Here is a 21,735-nt window from a genome sequence, read left to right as displayed (position 1 = left end):
CCATTATATATATAGATCACCTATCTATCTATCTATCTATCTATCTATCTATCTATCTGTCTGTCTGTCTGTCTATCTATCTATCTATCTATCTATCTATCTATCTATCTATCTATCTATCATCTCACATCTTCTTTACCCATTTGTCTATCGATGGACACCTAGATTGCTTCCATATCTTGGCTATTGTAAATAATGCTGCAATGAACGTAGGGGTGCACATATCTCTTTGAATTAGTGTTTTTGTTTTCTTCAGATAAAAACCCAGAAGTGGAAATACTGGATTGTATGGTAGTTCTGTTTTTAATTTTTTGAGGAATCTCCACACTGTTTTCCATAGTGGCTGTACCAATTTACATTCCTACCAACAGTGCACAAGGGTTCCATTTTCTCTACATCCTCACCAGCACTTGTTATTTGTTATCTTTTTGATAATAGCCATTCTAACAGGTGTGAGGTGGTATCTCATTGTGGTTTTGATTTGCATTTCCTTGATTACTAGTGATGTCGAGCATCTTTTCATGTGCGTGTTGGCCATCTGTGTGTCTTCTTTGGAAATATGTCTATTCAAGTCCTCTGCTCAGTTTTTAATCAGGTTGTTTTTTTGATATTAAGTTGTGTAAGTTCTTTATATATTTTGAATATTAACCCCTTCTTGGACGTATGATTTGTAAATATCTTCTCCCATTCAGTAGGTTGCCTTTTTGTTTTGTTGATGGTTTCCTTTGCTGTGCAAAAGCTTTTCAGTTTGATGTAATCCCATTTCTTTATTTTTTGCTTTTGTTGCCCTTGCCTGAAGAGACTGGTCCAAAAAACTATTGCTAAGACCAATGTCAAAGACCTGACTACCTATGTTTTCTTCTAGGAGTTCTGTGGTTTCAGATTTTACCTTCAAGTCTTTAACCCATTTTGAATTTGTTTTTGTGTATGGTGTGAGATAGTGGTCCAGTTTCATTCTTTTGTATGTGGCTATCCAGTATATCCAACCTCATTTATTGAACAGACTGCCACTTCCCCATTGTATATTCTTGGCTCCTTTGTCATAGATAAATTGACCATATATGTGTGGGTTTATTTCTGGGCTCTCTATTCTGTTTCTCTGATTATGTGTCTGTTTTCCTGCCAGTACCATACTGTTTTGATTACTATCACTTTATAGTATAGTTTGAAATCAGGAAGTGTGATACCTTGAGCTTTGTTCTTCTTTCTCAAGATTGCTTTGGCTGTTCTGAGTTTTTTGTGGCTCCATACAAATTTTAGGATTCTTTGTTCTAGCTCTGTGAAAAATGCTATTGGTATTTTGATGGAGATTGCATTAAATCTTTAGACTGCTTTGGGTTTTATAGACACATTTTAACAATATTAATTCTTCCAATCCATGAGCACAGTATATCTTTCCATTTGTTTGTGATTTCTTCGATTTCTCTCATCAGTGTCTTACAGTTTTCAGAGTAAAGGTCTTTCATCTCCTTGGTTAAATTTATTCATAGATATTTTATTCTTTTTGATGCAATTGTAAATGGGATTGTTTTCTTAATTTCTCTTTCTGTTAGCTTGTTGTTAGTGTATAGAAATGCAACTGATTTCTGTATATTAATTTTGTATCCTGCAACTTTGCTGAATTCATTTATTAGTTCTATATATTTTTGGTGGAGTCTTTAGGGTTTTCTATATATAGTATCATGTCATCTGCAAATGGTGAGAGTTTTACTTCTTCCTTTCTATTTTGGATGCCTTTTATTTCTTTTTCTTGTCTAATTGCTGTGGCTAGAACTTCCAATACTATGTTGAATAAAAGTGGCAAGACTAGGCAGCCCTGTCTTGTTCCTGATCTTAGAGGAAAAGCTTTCAGCTTTTCACCACTGAGTATGATGTTGGCTGTGGGTTTGTCATATATGGCTTTTGTAAAGTTGAGACACCTTCCTTCTGTATCCACTTTGTTGAGAGTTTTTATCATAAATGGATGTTGAATATTGTCAAAGGCTTTTTTTGCATTTATTGAGATTATCAATGATTTTTATCATTTGTTTTGTTAACATGGTATATCACATTGATTGATTTGCAAATGTTGAACCTTCCTTGCATCCCTGGAATAAATCTTACTTGATCATGGTGTATGATCCTTTTAATGTATTGTTGAATTTGGTTTGCTAATATTTTGTTGACGATTTTTACGTATATGTTCATCAGGATATTGGCCTGTAATTTTCTTTTTTTGTGGTGTGTTTGTGTGGTTTTGGTATTGGAGTAATGCTGGTCTTGTGAAATGAGTTTGGAAGCATTCCTTCCTATTCAATTTTTTTGGAATAAATTGAGAAGGATAGGTATTAACTCTTCTTTAAATGTTTGGTAGAATTTACCTGTGAGGCTGTCTGGTCTTGGACTTTTTGTTTTTGGGGAATTTTAAAATTACTGATTCAATTTCATTACTTATAATCAGTCTATTCAGATTTTCTGTTTCTTCATGATTCTGTCATGGAAGATTGTGTATTTCTAGAAATTTATCCATTTCTTCTAGGTTTTCCAATTTTTTGATGTATAATTGTTCATAGTAGTCTCTTATGATCCCTTGTATGTCTGTGGTGTCAGTTGTAACTTCTGTGGTGTCAGTTGTATCTTCTCCTCTTTCATTTCTGATTTTATTTATTTAAGGCATCTTTTTTTTTTTTTCTTGATGAGTCTGGCTAAAGATTTATCAATTTTGTTTATCTTTTCAGAGAAACATCTTTTAGTTTTATTAATCGTTTCTATTTTTTTTTTTTTTAGTCTCCATTTCATTTATTTCTGCTCTGATTTTTGTTATTTCCTGCCTTCTAGTAACTTTGGGCTTTGCTTGTTGTTCTTTTTCTGATTCCTTTATGTGTAAGGTGAGGTTGTTTGTTTGAGATTTTTCTTGTTTCTTGAGGTAGGCCTGTATCACTATGAACTTCTCTTTTAGAACTGCTTTTGCTTCATCCCCTAGATTTTGGAAAGTTGTGTTTCCATTTTTCCAAGGTGTTTTTTGATTTCCTCATTGACCCATTAGGCAATGGGTCAATGTTGTTTAGCAGCATGTTGTTTAGTCACCATGTGTTGGTGTTTTTTCCAGTTTTCTTCTTCTTTTTTTTACACAATCGCTCTGGTTTTTTTTTTTTTTTTTTTTTTTTTTGAGCATTTCAAGAAGATATTTATTGCCGTAACATTGGTTTATAACATTGTAAAAAGTTCAGGTGTACATCATTGTACTTCTTTTTCTGCATAGGTTACATCATGTTCACCACCAAAATACTAATTACAACCCATCACCACACACATGTACCGAATTATCCCTTTCACCCTCCTCCCTCCCCCCTTCCCCTCTGGTAACCACCAATCCAATCTCTGTCCCTATGTGTTTGTTTATTGTTGTTATTATCTACTACTTAATGAAGGAAATCATACGGTATTTGACCTTCTCCCTCTGACTTATTTCACTTTGCATTATACCATCAATGTCCATCCAGTTTTCTTCTTGCAATTGATTTCTAGTTTCATACCATTGTGGTCAAAAAAGATGCTTGATATGTTTTCAGTCTTCTTAAATTAATGGAGACTTGTTTTTTGAACTAACGTGTGATCTATCCTGGAGAATGTTCCATGTACACTTGAAGAGAATGTGTATTCTGCAGTTTTTGGATGGAATTTTCTGTATATACCTTTTAAGGCCGATATTTTCTTATTGATTTTTCTGTCTTGATGATCTATTTATTGATGTAAGTGGGGGTGTTCAAGTCCCATACTATTATTGTATCACTGTCAATTTCTCCCTTTATGTCTCTTAATATTTGCTTTATATATTTAGGATTCCTATACCGGGTACATAAATATTTACGAATGTTATATCCTCTTCCTGAATTGACCCCTTTATCATTATGTAATGGCCTTCTTTGTCTTTTGTTACAGTCTGTTCTAATGTCTGTTTTGTCTGATATGAGTGTTGCTACTCCAGCTCTCTTTTCATTTCCATTTGCGTGGAATATCTTTTTCCACCCCTTCATTTGCAGTGTGTGTGTGTCTTTAGATCTGAAATGAGTCTCTTCTGGGCAGCATATAGATGGATCTTGTTTTTTAAATCCATTCAGCCATCCCATGTCCTTTTTTATTTTTTGCTGAGGAACATTAACCCTGGGCTAACATCTGTGCCAGTCTTCCTCCTTTTTTGCTTCAGGAAGATTAGCCCTGAGCTAACATCTGTGCCAGTCTTCCTCTATTTTATATGTGGGTCACCACCACAGCATGGCTGACAAATAGCGTAGGTCTGCGCCCAGGATCCAAACCCGCAAACCTGGGCTGTCGAATCGGAGCATGCTGAACTTAACCACTAGGCCATGGGGCCAGCCCTCAGCCTATGTCTTTTGATTGGAACATTTAGTCCATTTACATTTAAAGTAATTATTGATAGGTATGTACTTATTGACATTTTGTTAGTTGTTTTCTGGTTGTTTTCATAGATCTTTTCTGTTCGTTTCTTCTTCTCTTGGTCTCTTCTCTTGTGGTTTGATGGTTTTCTTTAGTGTTATGTTTGGGTTCCTTTTTCTTTATCTTTTGTGTATCTATTGTAGGTTTTTAGTTTTTGGTTACCCTGAGGTTCATATATATCGACCTATATATATAGCAGTCTATTTTAAGATGATAATTGCTTAAGTTTGAACAGGCTCTAAAAGCACTACATTTTTACACCCCCTCCCATATTTTATGTTTTTGATGTCATATTTTACATGTTTTTATTTTGTATATCCCTTAAGTACTTATTGTAGTTATAATTTTACTACTTTTGTCTTTTAACCTTTATACTAGCTCTCTAAGTGGCTGAGTCATTGCCTTTACTAAATATTTCTCTTTATCAGTGAGATTTTTTCTTTTCTATCTATTCTTATTTCTAGTTATGGCCTTTTCTTTTCCACTTAAAGAAGACCCTTTCACATTTCTTGTACAGCTGGTTTAGTGGTGATGAGTTCCTTTAGTTTTTGCTTGTTTGGGAAATTCTTTCTCTCTCCTTTAATTCTGAATGATAACCTTACCAGGTAGAGTATTCTTGGTTGTAATTTTTTTTCCTTTCAGCACTTTAAATATCTCTCGCCACTCCTTTCTAGCCTATAAAGTTTCTGCTCAAAAATCAGCTGATAGTTTTGTGGGAGTTTCCTTGTAGTGACTTGTTGTTTCTCTCTTGCTGCCTTTAAGATTCTCTCTTTATCTTTAACTTTAAGTTTTCACGCATTATTTCTTCAAATTAGTTTTCTGCCCCCTTCTCTCTCTCTTCTCCTTCTGGTGCACCAAAATGCAAGTGTTAGTACACTTGATTTTGTCCCAGAGGTTCCTTAAACTATCATCCTTAAAATTTTTTTTCTCTTTGCTGTTCTGATTGGGTGATTTCCACTATTTTGTCTTCCAGGTCACTGATTCGTTCTTCTGTATCATCTAATTTGCTGTTGATTCCTTCTAATATATTTTTAATTTCACTTATTGTATTCTTCAGCTCTGATTGGTTCTTTTTTTTTGGTAACTCTTTGCTTAAATTCTCACTGTGTTCCTCCATTCTTCTTCTGAGTTTGGTGAGCATCTTTATAACTATTACTTTGAACTCTTTATCAGGTAAATTACTTATCTCTGTTTCATTAGAGTTTTTTTCTTGGGTTTTCTCTTGTTCTTTTGTTTGGAACATATTCCTTTGTCTCTTCATTTTGTTTGACTTTCTGTATTTGTTTCTATGAATTAGGCAAAACAGCTAACTCTTCTGGCCTTGAAGGAGTGGCCTGCACAGTAGTGTTTCCTGTGTAGATTGCAGGTGCTGGGCAGCTTTGGCAGGCTGGCTGGAGCTGGGTGGGGGGCATAGCCAGAGGAATCCCAGGGCGCCCTGCATCCGAGGCACCTTGGCGGGCTGGCTGGAGCTGGTGTGTGCGAGGGGCCGGGGGTGGCTAGAGTGTCTGGGCTATGCTCCTGCCCATGCTATCAAGGTGGAGAGGGAACTAAAAAGAAAAAGGCACTCCTCAGTGCCTCCGACCCCAGGGAGAGTTCCAGCAGTTCCCTCCTGTTTGGTAGATTCTCCAGGGTTAGTAAATGGATTTTCTTCTTGTATAGTCTGGGTTCCCTTTAAACTGCTGTTTTTTCTCTGTGCCCAGGGTGGACAAGCCTGTGTGTGGGCCCCTCGGTGATGTCCTTTGCTGCTGTAGGTTGCCACGTTGGGGGTGGTGTTGTCATCGATACTGTGTCTCTGTCTCTCCTACTCGTCTCTGTGATCCCTCTATCATTTGTTGTGCAGAAGCTGTTCAATCAGCCCTCAGTTCTTCTTCAGGAGGAATTGCTCTATATTTAAGTGTAGATTCAGTGTGTGTATGAGAAGAGGTGAGTTCAGGGTCTTCCTATGCTGCTGTCTTGGATTTCTCTCTACAATAGGACTCTTGAGTAAGAAAGCCTTTGGACTGGGAAGTTGTCATCATGGGAGAGGAAACTGTCATGTAAGAGAAACCTGATTTGTTCTTTTGTCCTTGAAAGAGTAGAACAAACGTTTGTTTATAGAAGCTTCAGTGGCATATATGTCACCTCAATGTAGACAGAACTGTCTAACAAGGGAGTTCATAGTTTAGTGAAAGATTAACCACCATATATTAGTTTTCTATTGCTGCCATAACAAATTACCACCTGCTTAGCAGCTTAAAACAACACAAATTTATTAGCTTACAGATTAGCAGTCCTGGTACAGTGTGGCTCAATTGGATCCTTTGCTTTGAATTTCACTAGGCCAAAATCAAGATGTCATTAGGGTTGTGTTCCTTTCTATAGGTTCTTATGTGATCAATCTGTTTCCAAGCTCATTGAGGTTGTTGGCCTGATCTAGTTCCATGTATTTGTAGAACCGAGGTCCCCGTTTCCTTCTTAGCTATCAACTGGGGATTGCCGTTAGTCCCTAGAGGCCTCCTCTGGTCCTTGTACATGGCCCCTACATCTCAGAACCATCAATGGCACATTGAATTCTTCTCATGCTTAGTATCTCTGTGACTTCCCCATCTGTTACATCTCTCTTCTGCCTCCAGTGAGAGAAAGTTTTGAGCTTTTAAAGGGCTCATGTGGTTAGATTGGGCCCACCTACATTATCCAGGATGATGTCCCTATCTTAACATCTATAACCTTAATTACATCTGCAAAGGCCCTTTGCCATGTAATGTAACATATTTACGGGTTTTGGAAATAGGAGTGGACATCTTGGCAGGGGGCATTATTCTGCTGACTACGGTCTGCCCTCTGGCCCCCAAAGATTCACATCCCTCCCAAATAAAAAATATATTCACCCATTGCAAGGTCTCTAAAGGTCTCATCTCATTACAACATCAACTCAAAGCCCCAAATCTCATCAGTTTAAAAGTCCCATCATCTAAATCATCTAAATTATGTACAGGTGAGGTTCTGGGTGTATTCTATTAAGTACAACTCCTGGGGCACAATTTTTCTCCTTCAGTGGACCTGTGAAATTAAAGAAATAGGGCCGGCCCCGTGGCTTGGTGGTTAAGTGCGCGCGCTGCAATGCTGGTGGCCCGGGTTCGGATCCCGGGTGCGCATTGAGGCACCACTTCTCCGTCCATCCTGAGGCCGAGTCCCACATACAGCGACTGGAAGGATGTGCAGCTATGACATACAACTATCTACTGGGGCTTTGGGGGGAAAAAAATAAAATAAATAAAATCTTTAAAAAAAAAAAAAAAAAAGAAATTAAAGAAATAATTATGTGCTCCCAACAGACAATGGTGAGACAGGCATAGGATGACAATTACAGATATTCCAGCAAACAGGGAAGAAATGGAAGGTAAAATGGAGTCACTAGTTCAATGCAGTTTTTTTTGAGGAAGATCAGCCCTGAGCTAACATCCATGCTAATCCTCCTCTTTTTGCTGAGGAAGACCGGCTCTGAGCTAACATCTATTGCCAATCCTCCTCCTTTTTTTCTTCCCCAAAGCCCCAGTAGATAGTTGTATGTCATAGTTGCACATCCTTCTAGTTGCTGTATGTGGGACACGGCCTCGGCATGACTGGAGAAGAGGTGCATCAGTGCGCGCCCCGGATCCGAACCCAGGCCGCCAGTAGCGGAGCGCGAGCACTTAACCGCTAAGCCACGGGGCTGGCCCTCAATGCAGTTTTTAAATCCAGCTGGGCAAAGTCCACTAGGTTTCAAGGCCTGGGAATAATTACCTGTGGTTATTGGCTCCACACTAAGAGCCTGTAGCACCCAATTTTCTCAGGTGCTCTCCCATCCAAGTACTAACCAGGCCCAATCTTGTTTAGCTTCCAAAATCAGATGAGATCAGGTGCATAGACTGAGATGAATGACCAGGATGTTGCTGAGAGCCCTTTTATGGCAACACTGTGCCATATAAGATATGGTGGATAGAATAACGACTCCTTAGTAAGGAAGACTTTGGACCAGGAAGCTCTCATCATGAGAGAGGTGGATTCTATTCTTTGTGTTCCCAAATGAGTAGAACAACGGCCAGCATATATAAGGTTCAAGGAGAGGTATTTCAGCTCAGAAACAGAGAAGTCCAATAGAGGAGTCTAACAGAGGAATCCAAAGATGGTTAAATATTAACCACCTACACATCCTTTTCCATGAAGCTTTCCATAGCCCTCTTCCCCGCATCAGGCCTGGATGCTTGCTTCTCATTCTCTCTTATAGCATGTTGTTCAAAACTGGTAAGGTCCTATCAGGAAACTAAGAAACAAACCAGAAGTCAGATTTAGCTACCTGTTAAAATCTTAGATGTTTTCAGAGTATGAAAAAATAGCACAAATAGCAATATCAACCAAGTGTTATGGTGTTAAGAAAGGGTGTGAGTTCAGGTGTCAGACACCTTGGTCACACTCTCAAATCTTACTAGCTCTGTGACCTTGGGCATGTTACCTTAACTCCCTGAGTCTGAGTGTCTGCAGCAGGTTTCCTACAGGGGTGGTAACTCCTACATGTAGGGATGCTATGCAGATCCAGCTAGTGGCTAGATGGGAAGCATAGGGCTTGGCATATGGTAAGCATTCCGTAAGTGGTGGCTCCTGTTATTACTGCAGTCTTGTATTCTAGTCATGTACTTCCTCTTCCACTAGACAATCAAGTTCCTTGAAAGCTGGCATAGTGTTTCATTTATGTTTGTTATCTCTGCATTGCCTAGCATGTATTAGGTGCTCAATAATTATTGAATTAAATAACTAAATGTCATTATTTCTCTTAAGACATTACTAAAACCACTGGCCAAGTATTTGGAAACTGGCATTTCATCCTATTAATTTCTATGGTTCCCGGAATTGTAGCATCCAAAGGACCAAGATAAATCTGTCAAACAATCTTTAATGCAGATTTAGCAAAAGGAGTAAGTTATGCATTAAAACAAACTAAGGGGAGATGTGTGTGTGTGCAGAGATTCAGATGGTATGATCTTAGGCTCCCAAATGTCCATTTTTTGTGTGAAGACTAAAAAAATAATTTAACAATAAGTTTGTCATATTTATGTATTTCCATGGAAATTGTTTCCCCATCTCTCTAGAATTTGAAGACTTCTGTATAAGACTAAGATCTTATGAGGACCTATATGTCCTTATACAATCTGTTCCCTCCCAGCCCTTACCTCTTGGGCCTCATCTCCCAATACTCTCTTCATCACTATCTCAACTCCAACAACAGTAGGCAACTTGCTGGCCCCGAAACCCTCTTGGCATGATATCACCTCCATTGAGAATGCCTGTACTAGAATGCAGGCTTCATGAAGGCAGGGATTCTGTGTGTGTTTTACCTGGCACGTAGTGGGCCTTCAGTTAAGTATTGTTTGAATTGAGTTATTCAGTCAGACCTAGTGGCAATGCCTTAATTGTAGCCGGTATCAGACCAGAGAACAAATGGGCAGGAAAGGCATTCTGCCAGGCTGTATTTTCTAATATACTTTCAGGAACACTAATAACCATTCAGGAGCAACAACAATAATAAGGATAAGTTTCAAATATTGAGAGCGTACTATGTGCCAGCCCAGCCAAGTACTGTGCAATCTTACCTCATTTCAATTTCACCATCCTGAGGATCAGGGAAAATTCAGGAACTTTCCCAAGGTCACACACCTCGGTGGAGAGGACAGGATCTGTCTAACTATAGAGGATGAATTTTAAGACCGTGTGAGCTTTACTTTCCAAGTGGTGAGGTTTCATTTTTAACTTTTGTTATTAATTTGTTTTATTATGTGTGGGCAAAGAATGTGGCCTATTATCATGTCCCCTTTGGAATCCATTTGACATTTTTCTTGGTGGTCTGGTATGTGATCAATTTGCTTAAATAGTCCATGGAGTCTTGAAATGGAGGTCTATAGGATCCAAAGTTCAGTGTAGTTGTCTATTAATCCAGCCTTACTGACTATATCATTTAAATCTTTTACGTTATTCTTTTTCAATGCTTGATCTGTCAAAGATTGAGAAGGATGTTAATATTTGAAAGTAATTGTTTTTAACTCCACTCTGTGTGTCTAACCATGTTTGCTATTTGAGTTTTAGTATATAATGTGGATATCAGTACCAGACAACTGTTACTGAGATAAATTTCTTTAGATTTTCAAGTACTCAAGAAAAAGGTGAGAAACAGAAGACTGAGTCAAAGGAGAAATAGAGAGGTGACCACAATGAAAGAAGCCAATGTAGATGTAGATGTCAACTTCAAATATCAAATCAAAGTCAAGTGGTGAGATATGGGCAGTATAACATGGTGGTTAGGAGCAGAGACCCTGGAAACAGACTGCTTGAGATAAATCCCAGCAATGCAATTCAGTAGATTGGGCAAGTTACTACCTATACTATGCTAATGTTTCTTTGAGTGAAAAATGGTATAATAATAGTACTTACCCAAGGAGGTTGTTGTGAGGATTAAGCAAGTTAATGTTAAAGTGCTTGGAAGAGAGCTTAGCACATAGCAATGTATAGGTAACTATTAGCTAATATCATCCTTCACATCAGACTCCTTTTGGGCAAAAGGTTTAATTGAACTTCCAGGCTTATAAGTACAATGTCATTTGTACTGTTTCATTTAATCAGTCAATCAATATTTATTGAGCACTTACTCTTAGCAGGCACTATGTTAGTTATTGGGAATATAATGGACATACAGAGTCCCTGTGCTCATGGAGTTTACCATTTAGTGGTGAACACAGGCATGAATCCATTAATTTTATAAGTTAGTGTAAAATTGCAGCCATATCCAATGATATGAAGGAAAGGTATACAATGTTATGAGAGTGTATATGAGGGTGCAGGATGTAGACGAGTCTGGAAGGTCAGCTAATGGGCTTTCTGTGACATATGTATAATCTGTGGCTTCATAACAAATTACCCCAAATACTTAGTGGCTTAAAACAACAAACACTTATCATCTCACAGATTCCGTGGGTCAGGAGTGAGGGTGTCACTTAGCTGGGTGGTTCTGGCTCGGAGTGCCATATGAGGTTGCAGGCAGACAGTTGGGCAGGGCTACAGACATCTGAAGCCATGACTGGGGCTAGATGAGCTACTTCCATGCTCATTCAGATGGCTGTTGGCAGGAGGCCTCAGTTTTGTGCTATATGGGCCTCTCTGTAGGGCAGCTTGAGTGTCCTCATTTTGTGGCACCTGTCTTCCCCGAGAACAAGTGATCCAAGGAAGTAAGCCAGAAGGATGCCATAATGTCTTTTATGACCAGGCCTTAGAAGTCATAAATGTTACTTCTACAGTATTCTATTTGTTAGAAGTGAGTTACTAAGTCCAGTCTACAGTCAAGGGGAAGATACTTAGGCTTCCCCTTTTAAAGGGAATGTCAAAGAATTTGTGGACGTATTTTAAACTACCACGTGAAGAACTGGTGTTTTTTCTGAGATGGCTAGGATGAATATTGAAGATATTCTAGACTGGGGTTGACAAACTTTTTCTGTAAAAGGCCAGATAGTAGATATTTCCAGCTTTTCGAGGCCATATGGTCTTTGTCACAACTACTCAACTCTGCCACTGTAGCATGAAAGCAACCATAGACAAGGTGTAAATGAATCGGTATACCAGTGTTTCAATAAAACTTTATTTACCGAAACAGGTAGTGGGCTGGATTTGGCCTGTGGGCTGTAGTTTGCTGATCCCTGTAGACAAAAAGAGAATATAAGGGTCGAGGCTTATTCCAAGCAGAAGAAACAAAATGTTTCAGAAAGAGGAGATTTATTGTGCATTTAAGAGCAAAAAGATAGCTAAAACAGAGTTGTTCTATATAAAACAGAAGTTTATTGTAATATTGTTTGTAATGGGAAAAAAAAAAGAGTAGGAACCACTTGTTTACGCAGATAAATTCTAAAAGCATAAATATTGTTGAGGTTAAAACCAGAATGCAAAAGCTCTGTGCAATATGGACAGCTGGCATTTATGTAAATTAAAAAACAGTGCACTCTATTGTTAGATTTATACTATTTATGAGGACATACATATGTAATAAAAGTACAAAAACATGCATGAGAATGATAGACACCAACTTTAAGATGATGGTTTATCTTTAGAAGAATGGAGATGGGGAAGGTTGTGGGACGTCAACAGTTTCTGTTATGTTTATGATGTTTAAAAATTTTTCAAATTGTGGTAAAATACACATAAAATAAAACTTATCGTAACATTTTTAAATGTACAGTTCAGTAGTGTTGAGTGTATTCACATTGTTGTGCAACTAATCTCTAGAACTTTTTCATCTTGCAAAACTGAACTCTGCACCCATTAAACAACAACTTCCCATTTTCCCTTACCCTCAGTTCTTGGCAGTCACCATTCTACTTTCTGTTTCTCTGAATTTGACTACTCTAGATACCGCATATAAGTGAGATCGTACAGTATGTGTCTTTTTGTGACTGCTTTATTTCACTAAGCGTAATGTCCTTAAGGTTCATCCATTAGAATTTCCTTCATTTTTAAGGCTAGTATTCCATTGTATTTATGTACCACATTTTATTTATCCATCTATCTGTTGATGGATATTTCAGTTGCTTCCACCTTTTGGCTATTGTGATAATGCTGCTATGATCATGAGTGCACAAATCTAAAACAGAGTTTTGATAAAAGAAATGACCAGTTAAACAGTACACTGTGCAAATATAGTAGCCTGAGATCTTCTCTCCTTCCATTCTCCCAGCAGCACATTCCAGTCAAATTTTCACTCACACCATCCACCAGAACTGCTCTAGTCGAAGTTATTAATGACTTGTGTGTTGCTAAGTCCTGTGGTCAATCTTCTGGCCTCATTCTATTAACCTCTCAGCAGCAATTGATAAGGTAGTCACTCCTGCATCCTGGACTCATTTTCTTCACTTGATTTCCAGGATGCCATGCTCCTGGTTCTCTTCCTACCTCACTAGCTATTCCTTTTCAGTCTCCTTTGCTGCTTCCTTTTCACTTCTCAGACCCCTTAATGTTGGATTGCCCATGGGCTCAGTCCTCTGATCTCTCCTCTCCTCTCTACACTCAGTCCCAAGTTGGTCTTATCTAGGCTCACTGCTTTAAGTGCTGTCTAGTCACTGATCTCAAATTTTTAATTGTAGCTCTTACTTCTCCTCTCAAATGCAGACTCATCTATTCAACCGCGTACTCAACATCTTCACTTGAATGTCTAATAGCATCACAAACTTAACACATGCAAAACCAAACTCTTGGTTCCCATAACTCCCACCTCTCCTCCCCAATCTTCCCTATCTTGGTATTCCACCTCCATTCTTCCTCTTGTTCAGGCTAGAAGCCTCGAAGTCATCCTTTACTTCTCTCTTTTTTTAGCCCCCAGGCAACCTATCAGAAAGTCAAGGCAGCATCACCTTCAAAATATATCCAAACTCGATTCCTTCTCATTTCCTCCACTCTGTCACCCTGGTCCAAGGCTCTGTCATCTCTTGCTGGGGTTATTCCAGTTGTTCTTACTAGTGCCTATGGTTCTGCCCTTACACCCACCCCCTCCACCCCACACCATACTGCAGTCCAATAGCTGGAGTAATCCTTTAAGAAAGTGCATCATATCATGGTTTGTCTTTGCTCAGAACCTTCTAGTGGCTTCCCACTTTGCTCAGAGTAAAACCAGTGTCCATACAATGGACTCCAAATCCAAATGTAGGATGCATCCTCCCATCAGCCCCTCCATTTCTCTGACCTAGTACTTTCCCCATCCCTTATGCAGCTCTAGTCAGGCACTTAAGCATTTGCTATTCTCTCTGCCTGGAATATCTGTACAACCATTTCCCTCATTTCCTTTAGCTTCTTGCTCAAATGTCACCTTTCCATGAAGCTTTCCCTGATCACCCTATTTAAAATTGCAATTGAACCCCCTCCTACCTAACATGTCCTGTTCTACCTTCCTGACTTATTTTCCTTTACAGAACTTGTGACAAACTGATTTGATTTCCTTTTTAAATTATTGTGCCTCTTTCCCATTGGAATTTGAAATAAAAAACCCATGAGGGCTGGGATATTTGTCTGTGTGGTTCACTGCTGTATTTTCTGTATCCCCTGCATCAAATTATGATTTGAATATATGAGTCTTCTGTATCTTAAGACTGATGTGAGTTGATGTTTGAGAGATCATAGTGTTACTTTCCTGTCAGTTTCTCCAATTGGTTTTGTTCCGTAAGAGTGGCAATTTTAAAATATGACTTCAAATTCTTTGGCACGCTTCCCTGGAATCTGAGCAGGCTTGTGATTGCTTCAACCAACAGAGCATGGCAGAAGTGATGCTATGGGACTTCCAAGGTTAGGTGATAAAAGGCCATGCAATCTCTGGCTGATTTGCTGGAACACTTGCTCTTGGAGTCTCTACATCTAAATGTAAGAGGTTGGATTACCCTGAGGCTGCCATGCTGTGAGGAAGCCCAAGCCACATGGAGAGGCCATATATAGATGCTCATGTTGACAATTCCAGCTAAATCCAGTCTTCAAGTCATTTTCCAGCCAAGGCACCAGACATATGAGTGAAGAAATCATCTTGGAAGTGGATCCACCAGCCCAGCTGTTCCAGCCCCCTGACATCATGCTATAGAGATAAGTCATCGCTACTCTATGCTTTATGAATTCTTGACCCAGAATTCATGAGCATAATAAAATGCTGGTGGTTTGACACCACTAAGTTTGAGGTGGTTTTTTGCACAGTAGATTACCATAAAAGTAAGGAGGAAAGGCCAGGTAAAAATAGTAAATTACCTGTGGAAAGAAAGTTATTTTTTGATTTTTTTTTTTTTTTTTTTTGTCTACTGAAGAAAGTATATGGTATGTGGGAACATTCTTCTGTCAGGCTCATCTTGGAAGCTAGTGTCCATCCAGATTAACTCACTAGACTCTAGACTCGCATTAACTGCCAAGAAATGTCATCCTGATGAATCACTTGAGATTTCATGCTCAAAATTGTTGGTTCTTGGTATATTTCCATGGTGACCACGTGGAAGAACTGGTGGCTTTAGACCAGCTAAGGCCAACCTAGTTGTGAAATTATAGGAAAATATATAACCTGGGGATCAGTGTCACAGTAAGATATTAAATTTTGTGATGCTGCCAATTTTCTTATTTTATTTTTACTCTGCTTTTAAAGCTGAGAATGGGTGTGACTTGAAATACCAGCCAGAGATCAGCATTTCAGAATCAGCTGCCTATTAAAAATTCATGTGTTCTCAGAGCTGGAAAGGCCATTAGAAACCCACTCATAAAGCCTCTTATTCTGCAGATCATAGAGGAGAAGGGCCTTGCCCAAGGTCTCAGGCTGGGACTGCAGGCTCTTGACTCCTGACTCCCAGTAGGATGCTCTTTCCTCTCAATAAGTGGTTTTTAGCCTGTAGTCTGGTTCAAAGATGAACTTCTTGGGTTATCAATCAGGCCCTGAGAAGCAGCTGAAATGGTACACACCATTTTTTTGTGTGTACTTTTGTGTGCATTTCTGGAGAGAATCCACACCTCCCATCTGATTCTTGCAGAGATCTATGACCCGGAAAAGCCTTAAGTACCACTGCACTTGATGATTTAATACTGTCTTTTAAAAACTACCAGAGAAGTTAAATCTTGCACATCCTCCATACCTACACCAGATACTCCTGGTTGTTTAGTTGTTTAAAATCAGTGCGTAATGGGTACATCTTTCAGTGGGTTAGGGATAGTTGGAGCACCTAGCAACCAACTCATCTTAACTGTCTGTTTAGGAAAATTTGGCAAGCACACATTAAAATCACTTTTGTGATTCAAAAGCAACAAACAGTACAGGGCTAATTAGGTATTATTTTTCCTTGCAGCCATTGCAGTAGTTAAGGGAAAGAGAGCTGGGATCTCTACAGATAAAGCCTGAAAATGCAGAGGCTAACATGATAGAAGTTTATTTTTCATGTATACCACCATCCAATGTGGGTGTTCAACAGCCTTTTCACATGGCATTTCAGGAACCCAGGCTCCTTTTATCTTGGTGTTCTGCCGTCTTCTTGGGTCTTGAAGTCCTTTACTTTTATCCAGCAGACTGTAAAAGAGAGAGATTTGAGGACAGGGTAGGAGGTTTTTAGATGAGGTTTTATTTCTACTTACATTCCACTGGCCAGAAATAAGTCACATGTCTCCATCTCAATACAAGGGTGGTGGTGGTGATGCTTCCTAGCAATGACTCTACACTAATGAAGAGGAGCACAAATCTTCATTGGGCAACTGGTCCTCTCTACCACAGTCAGAGTGAGCATTTTAAGGATCCTAACTCTTACGAGATGGATGAAGTATCTGAGATGGGACTTTCAGACAGTCCATGAAGACTGCATATGGATTACAATCTTCACTTACCTGACACCTTAGGAATTAAGGTGCTCCTCAGAAACTATGAAGTCAGGATTGATTGAAAAATAATGTAGTTAAGATAGGAAAATTATAATTCTTAGATAATTGGAGATTTTATTTTATTTTATTTTATTGTGTGTGAGGAAGATCAGCCCTCAGCTAACATCCATGCCAATCCTCCTTTTTTTGCTGAGGAAGACCGGCCCTAAGCTAACATCTATTGCCAATCCTCCTCCTTTTTTTTTCCCTTTTTCTCCCCAAGGCCCTGCTAGATAGTTGTATGTCATAGCTGCACATCCTTCTAGTTGCTGTATGTGGGATGCCGCCTCAGCATGACCGGACAAGCGGTGCGTCGTTGTGCACCCAGGATCCGAACTTGGGCTGCCAATAGCGGAGCACGCGCACTTAACCGCTAAGCCAGGGGGCGGTCCCTTATTTTATTTTTTTAGGGAGTGACATGGAGGGTAAGAGCCCAATCTGGATTTTGAGCTGGTTTATGTTATAATAGAACTGTATAATTATAGCAAAGAGAACTCTGTTTCCATTTTTGCAAAATTATTGCTACAAGTTTAGCTTTGTTATTGCATGTTTGCCCTTAAAAATATTTTCATTCTTGGCAGAAATGATAACAGCACAAGCCTTTACCCCTTTGGTTTTTATTTTCATTGTGTTGCTTAGTTGCTTCTTGATTATTTTTATTTGTTTTATACAAGCTTAACCTCTCTCCTCAAACTATCTTATGATTTTTATTCTGGAACTGGAATTGGCTATGGTATGAAACTATCATGAATTTCATTCTCAGCTTTTTTCCTGAAGATGCGTTTGATGCCACATGGTATCAGAATTGGTGACATATGAAATGTCTTTCTTCTACTATTTGCTACAGAGCAACTCTGACAAGTGACTTACTTTCCTTTTTCTCATCTATGAGATTTTATTGGTCCAGTGATCTCCAGCTGTCTTGGAAGTAATGTTGCTGGCTAAGTAGCATTTTTTTTTTGGAGGTTGAAGTCCTTATGTGACTCACTCAATGTTGTGCCAGAATGGATTGTACTAGCTCATGAAAGCTGAATCTTGGAAGCTTGTTTTAACAACTAATGTTACAAATTAAATACACAAAGTCACACTTAAAGAAGCCCCATTGCATAGTGGTTAAGTTTGGTATGCTCTGCTTTGTGGCCCAGGTTCGCAGGTTCAGATGCCAGGCAGGGACCTACACCACTTGTTAGCCATGTTGTGGTGGCAACCCACATACAAAAAAATAGAGTAAGATTGGCACAGATGTTAGCTCAGGGTTAATCTTCCTCAACCAAAAAAAGAGGGAGATTGTTAGGTCAGGGCAAATCTTTCTCAGCAAAAAAAAAAAAAATTGTATTAAAAACTCATAATTCCTTAATTTTTTGTTACATTTTGCTATTATCTATGCTATCAAGGTTATTAATGTATTTTGTCTGTGTGGTAGAAATACTATACAATGGGGTGCTGTTGTGCCTCTCTTCCCAACTCTGCATTCAGTGATACCACTTAAGGTAGCTTGAAGTTGGCCATGGTGGATGCAGGTTGTTAAATGTTTATCAGCAGGCCCTTGGACTCACCACACAGGTCATACTCCTCATAGGGTAGTATTGAGGCTTGAAAGAGACAAGTAGTGCCAGGGACAGTGTAGACACTCAATAAAGGACAGCTTCTTTTAAAAAGGTCATTCCTTCAGAAAATCTCTGCTATCGCCACAGAACCTAAAAATGACCAATGTTACCAGATCATTGCACTCCAGGGCCTCCAAAAGGATACAGGCTCTCTTTCTGTTTCTCTATTCATAAAATGGATTCAATACTTGACTTAATCCCTTCCAGGGATATGTTAGGGGGAAAAATGTCCTAACTGATGTGAGACCATTTTGAATAATTAGGAAGCACTAATTCTAATTCTTCTCAAGTTGGAGGTTGAGAAGTAGTTTTGCTGATTTGTGCCAGTGATGACTTTGAGAAGAAAATAGGCTATAGTCTAGAGCTGTAGCAGTGATTCCCCAGTGCTGGTCCCTAGATGTGTGCACCATGGTCCATGACAGGTCTTCTTGGGCTGCTGGCAATTAACAACAAAGTAATAGGATTTGGGCAAAAGGTTGACTGTTTTCTTATCCTAGGAAGGACTATCTTTTATTGTGGGATTCTGTTCTGACAATTTTTCCATTAACATGTTCTATCTTTATGAAATAGCAATGATAGTAGATGGTGGTGGTGGAGGTAGAGTTAATTTTGATGCTTACTTGCAGAAAGCTAGAAATTATGTTGGTCTTCTCTAACACCCAAGGTGTTTTTTTTTTTTTTTATGTTTGTGGTCTAATGGAATGTAAAGGCCTAGAAGTACTCCATGTTGACTTTAAATGATTTTTCTGGAAGCAAATAAGTCTTAATGGAATGACTACATAGGTGAATTGTATCAGCAGCATGGACGTGTGTGAGCACTTTTGTTTACTCCTGTCATTGGCTACTTTCGTAAAACTGTTGATAATTATCATTAAGAAAATCAAAGCATGAACTAAACAAACCTTATCTTTATCTCTTCTTTCTGCCAAGGCAAGCTTCCAAAGTCTTGACAGAACTGTTCTTTTGAAAAGAGGCATGGAAAAAGTGAGCCTTCAAGCTTAAAATTGTAATTATGTTGTTTGCTTTTTACCTAAAGAAATATTTGTCATATTCCAGAAGTTCTTGGGTCTACATCTGGCTTTAACCATTTTTGTCTCTCCTCTAACATTGTTGATATTAATACCAATTTTAATTTTTTGACATCATGAGTGCATAAACATATCACCCACAGATGTGATTTTGACCAAGGACCGAAACTGTAAATTAGGAAACAAGAGATTCACAGGGTTTCATCAGATCAGTTCACTCCAAAAAGTGACACAGTTGTACTGAAAAGGTTTTAAATTGCTCATTTCAAACCTACCTCAGTAGCAAAATGCCATGCATGCAGCGGATTTGCAACCACGTTAGTCATTTTCTTTCCTCCGTTTCCTTGCTGTGTTTGTATTGGGAGCACAGGGTAATGTAATTTAGTAAATTATGATTTGATGGCTGGGCAACAGCCCCAGTGTTGAACAGTATTTGGACCATGATTACTTGCTGGCTTTGTCACAGTTGACATTAATTATTGATGGAAGTTTCAGAAATAGCGCGTGTGCCAGGAGCTTTTCACTGGAACGCAGGCTCCAGGCAGGAGGGATGCTAACGAGGGTAGGGGAAGAGGCACCTGTGGCTTGTTTATGTCTGTGCACAGTGAACCTGGACTCGGTGGGCTGAGTGGTGCCAGTGTAAAGGTCATGGTGTAAAGGAAGGATGAACCGTCAGGCTTATTTCTATCGTGTTCCTCCCCAGGAATTGCACCGAAGAAGCCAACTTCAGCCGGAGCCAGCAAAGACGAAGGCTCTCCAGACTGTCATTGAAATGAAGGTAGGAGCTGTTCACATTTGTCAAAAACAGCTGTGCCTCCGGAGTTTGTTCTAACTTGATGATGCCTAACATACACACGAGAAATGAAACTTGTGTTTTTCTCTAGGCACCCTGGTTGGTGCTTTTCTTTTGGATCTTTTTGCCTTTCCGGGTACATTTAATTTATTGGCCCTTTAATTAAGATGGCTTTTCTGGGCAAAAGAATAAAGGGCTCAAGTATCCCTTGGCTGAAAGCAGCTGGGCTCATTTCCAGAGCGTAGCCAATGCTTTCAACCCTAAGGGAGGTTTTGTGTGTGCTTTAAAAGTAAATTTCTAAAGCTAGAATAATACTTTTTTTCCTCCCATTCACAATACAATAAAAAGATACCTTTGAGAAACTAAGATTTGGCAAAGAGAAGTTGTTTTATATGCAATGGAGTCGTTAAATAATTAAAATTATGCTGTCAGCAAAATTTACTTTTCAAAGAATAATACTTGCTCATGACTCCAGTATTTTCTCCTAACCAAGTCTGGAAGTGATAACAACTTATTAAATACTCACAACGTACCCTATTTAGCTGTGGAGGCATAGAGATACACTATTTAAAAGAATCAAAGATCCTCCTGGATGGATTTAGGGCATTTAAGGAATAATGAAGTAAATGACGATGGCCAAGCTGTGATCTCTGTTTAAGAAACAGATCTAAATGAAAGCAAATTGCTTTGTTAGTATGTAGAAATTTGAAGTCTTTTTACTTCCAGTGTTTGCCAGAAGGAAACAAATAGTAGAGTATTTATCTTAAGAATAAATAATTCTTGATTTAAATTGTTCCATGAGGAAAAAAATTACGTAACGACAATGGTTGCAATCTGGTAATTCCACAGTTGCGTTTAACTCTTGAGAGTTTGTTGGTCACTATCAACCTAGGAGAGAATTCTAAGCTTGCTGATAGGATAATGATTTTTCTGTCTTTCTTGTAGCACATGATTTTGAATTGTCTGCCAAAAAATTCCCAAGTCCTAGGGAAAAAAAACTAATACGAGCTCTTGAGTTCTTGGCATGTACAGTTCTGACCTGGGATTTATTTTTCTAGTCAGTGACGATGTCTTCATCCAAGTGGATTTTTGTTGAAATAATGTAGGACATTTGCTTTAAAATGATATGTCTCACAAATGAGGTTACATGAGTCAAGGCACTCATAGCACAATTGCAGCAAATTTAAAAAATATCATCAAAGAGACCAAATACCAATAGGATTAAAAAATAATTATTAATCCTGGCTCGTCAATTGTTTTGAATTTATGTAACTTTAACTTATTTTGAAAAGAAACTTATTTTACACCTGGTGGGGAGTGGTTCATAACTGAGATTTCATCCTCACCTCACATTGGAACCAAACCTGAAACTTGGTTAAGGCTTTTTTTTTTAATTAAAATTTTTTTTTTAATATTTGTTTTTTTTAAAAAAAAAAGGGAAAAAGAAAAGACAAAAGAT

The 21,735-nt window shown here is 38.6% G+C and overlaps 1 protein-coding gene across 7 annotated transcripts in view; it reads left to right on the top strand.

The window, feature by feature from the left end:
- The window catches only part of ERC2 (ELKS/RAB6-interacting/CAST family member 2), a 907,827-nt gene that overhangs the window by 259,281 nt on the left and 626,811 nt on the right, over window positions 1-21,735 (top strand). For all 7 annotated transcript variants that reach the window (XR_015552235.1, XM_087431197.1, XM_087431195.1 and 4 more), the window contains exon 4: window positions 20,187-20,261. Coding sequence is in view for 6 of the 7 variants with exons in the window: in XM_087431197.1 (XP_087287323.1) it covers window positions 20,187-20,261 (75 nt within the window). In the remaining variant the exon portion in view is untranslated. The remainder of the gene's footprint in view (window positions 1-20,186; window positions 20,262-21,735) is intronic.

The sequence above is a fragment of the Ceratotherium simum genome, chromosome 5, assembly GCF_057802395.1.
Source record: "Ceratotherium simum simum isolate JZ-2026a chromosome 5, ASM5780239v1, whole genome shotgun sequence".
NCBI classification, from domain to species: domain Eukaryota; kingdom Metazoa; phylum Chordata; class Mammalia; order Perissodactyla; family Rhinocerotidae; genus Ceratotherium; species Ceratotherium simum.
The sequence above is the reverse complement of the archived record's forward strand: the minus strand, read 5'-3'. Positions and strand labels throughout refer to the sequence as shown.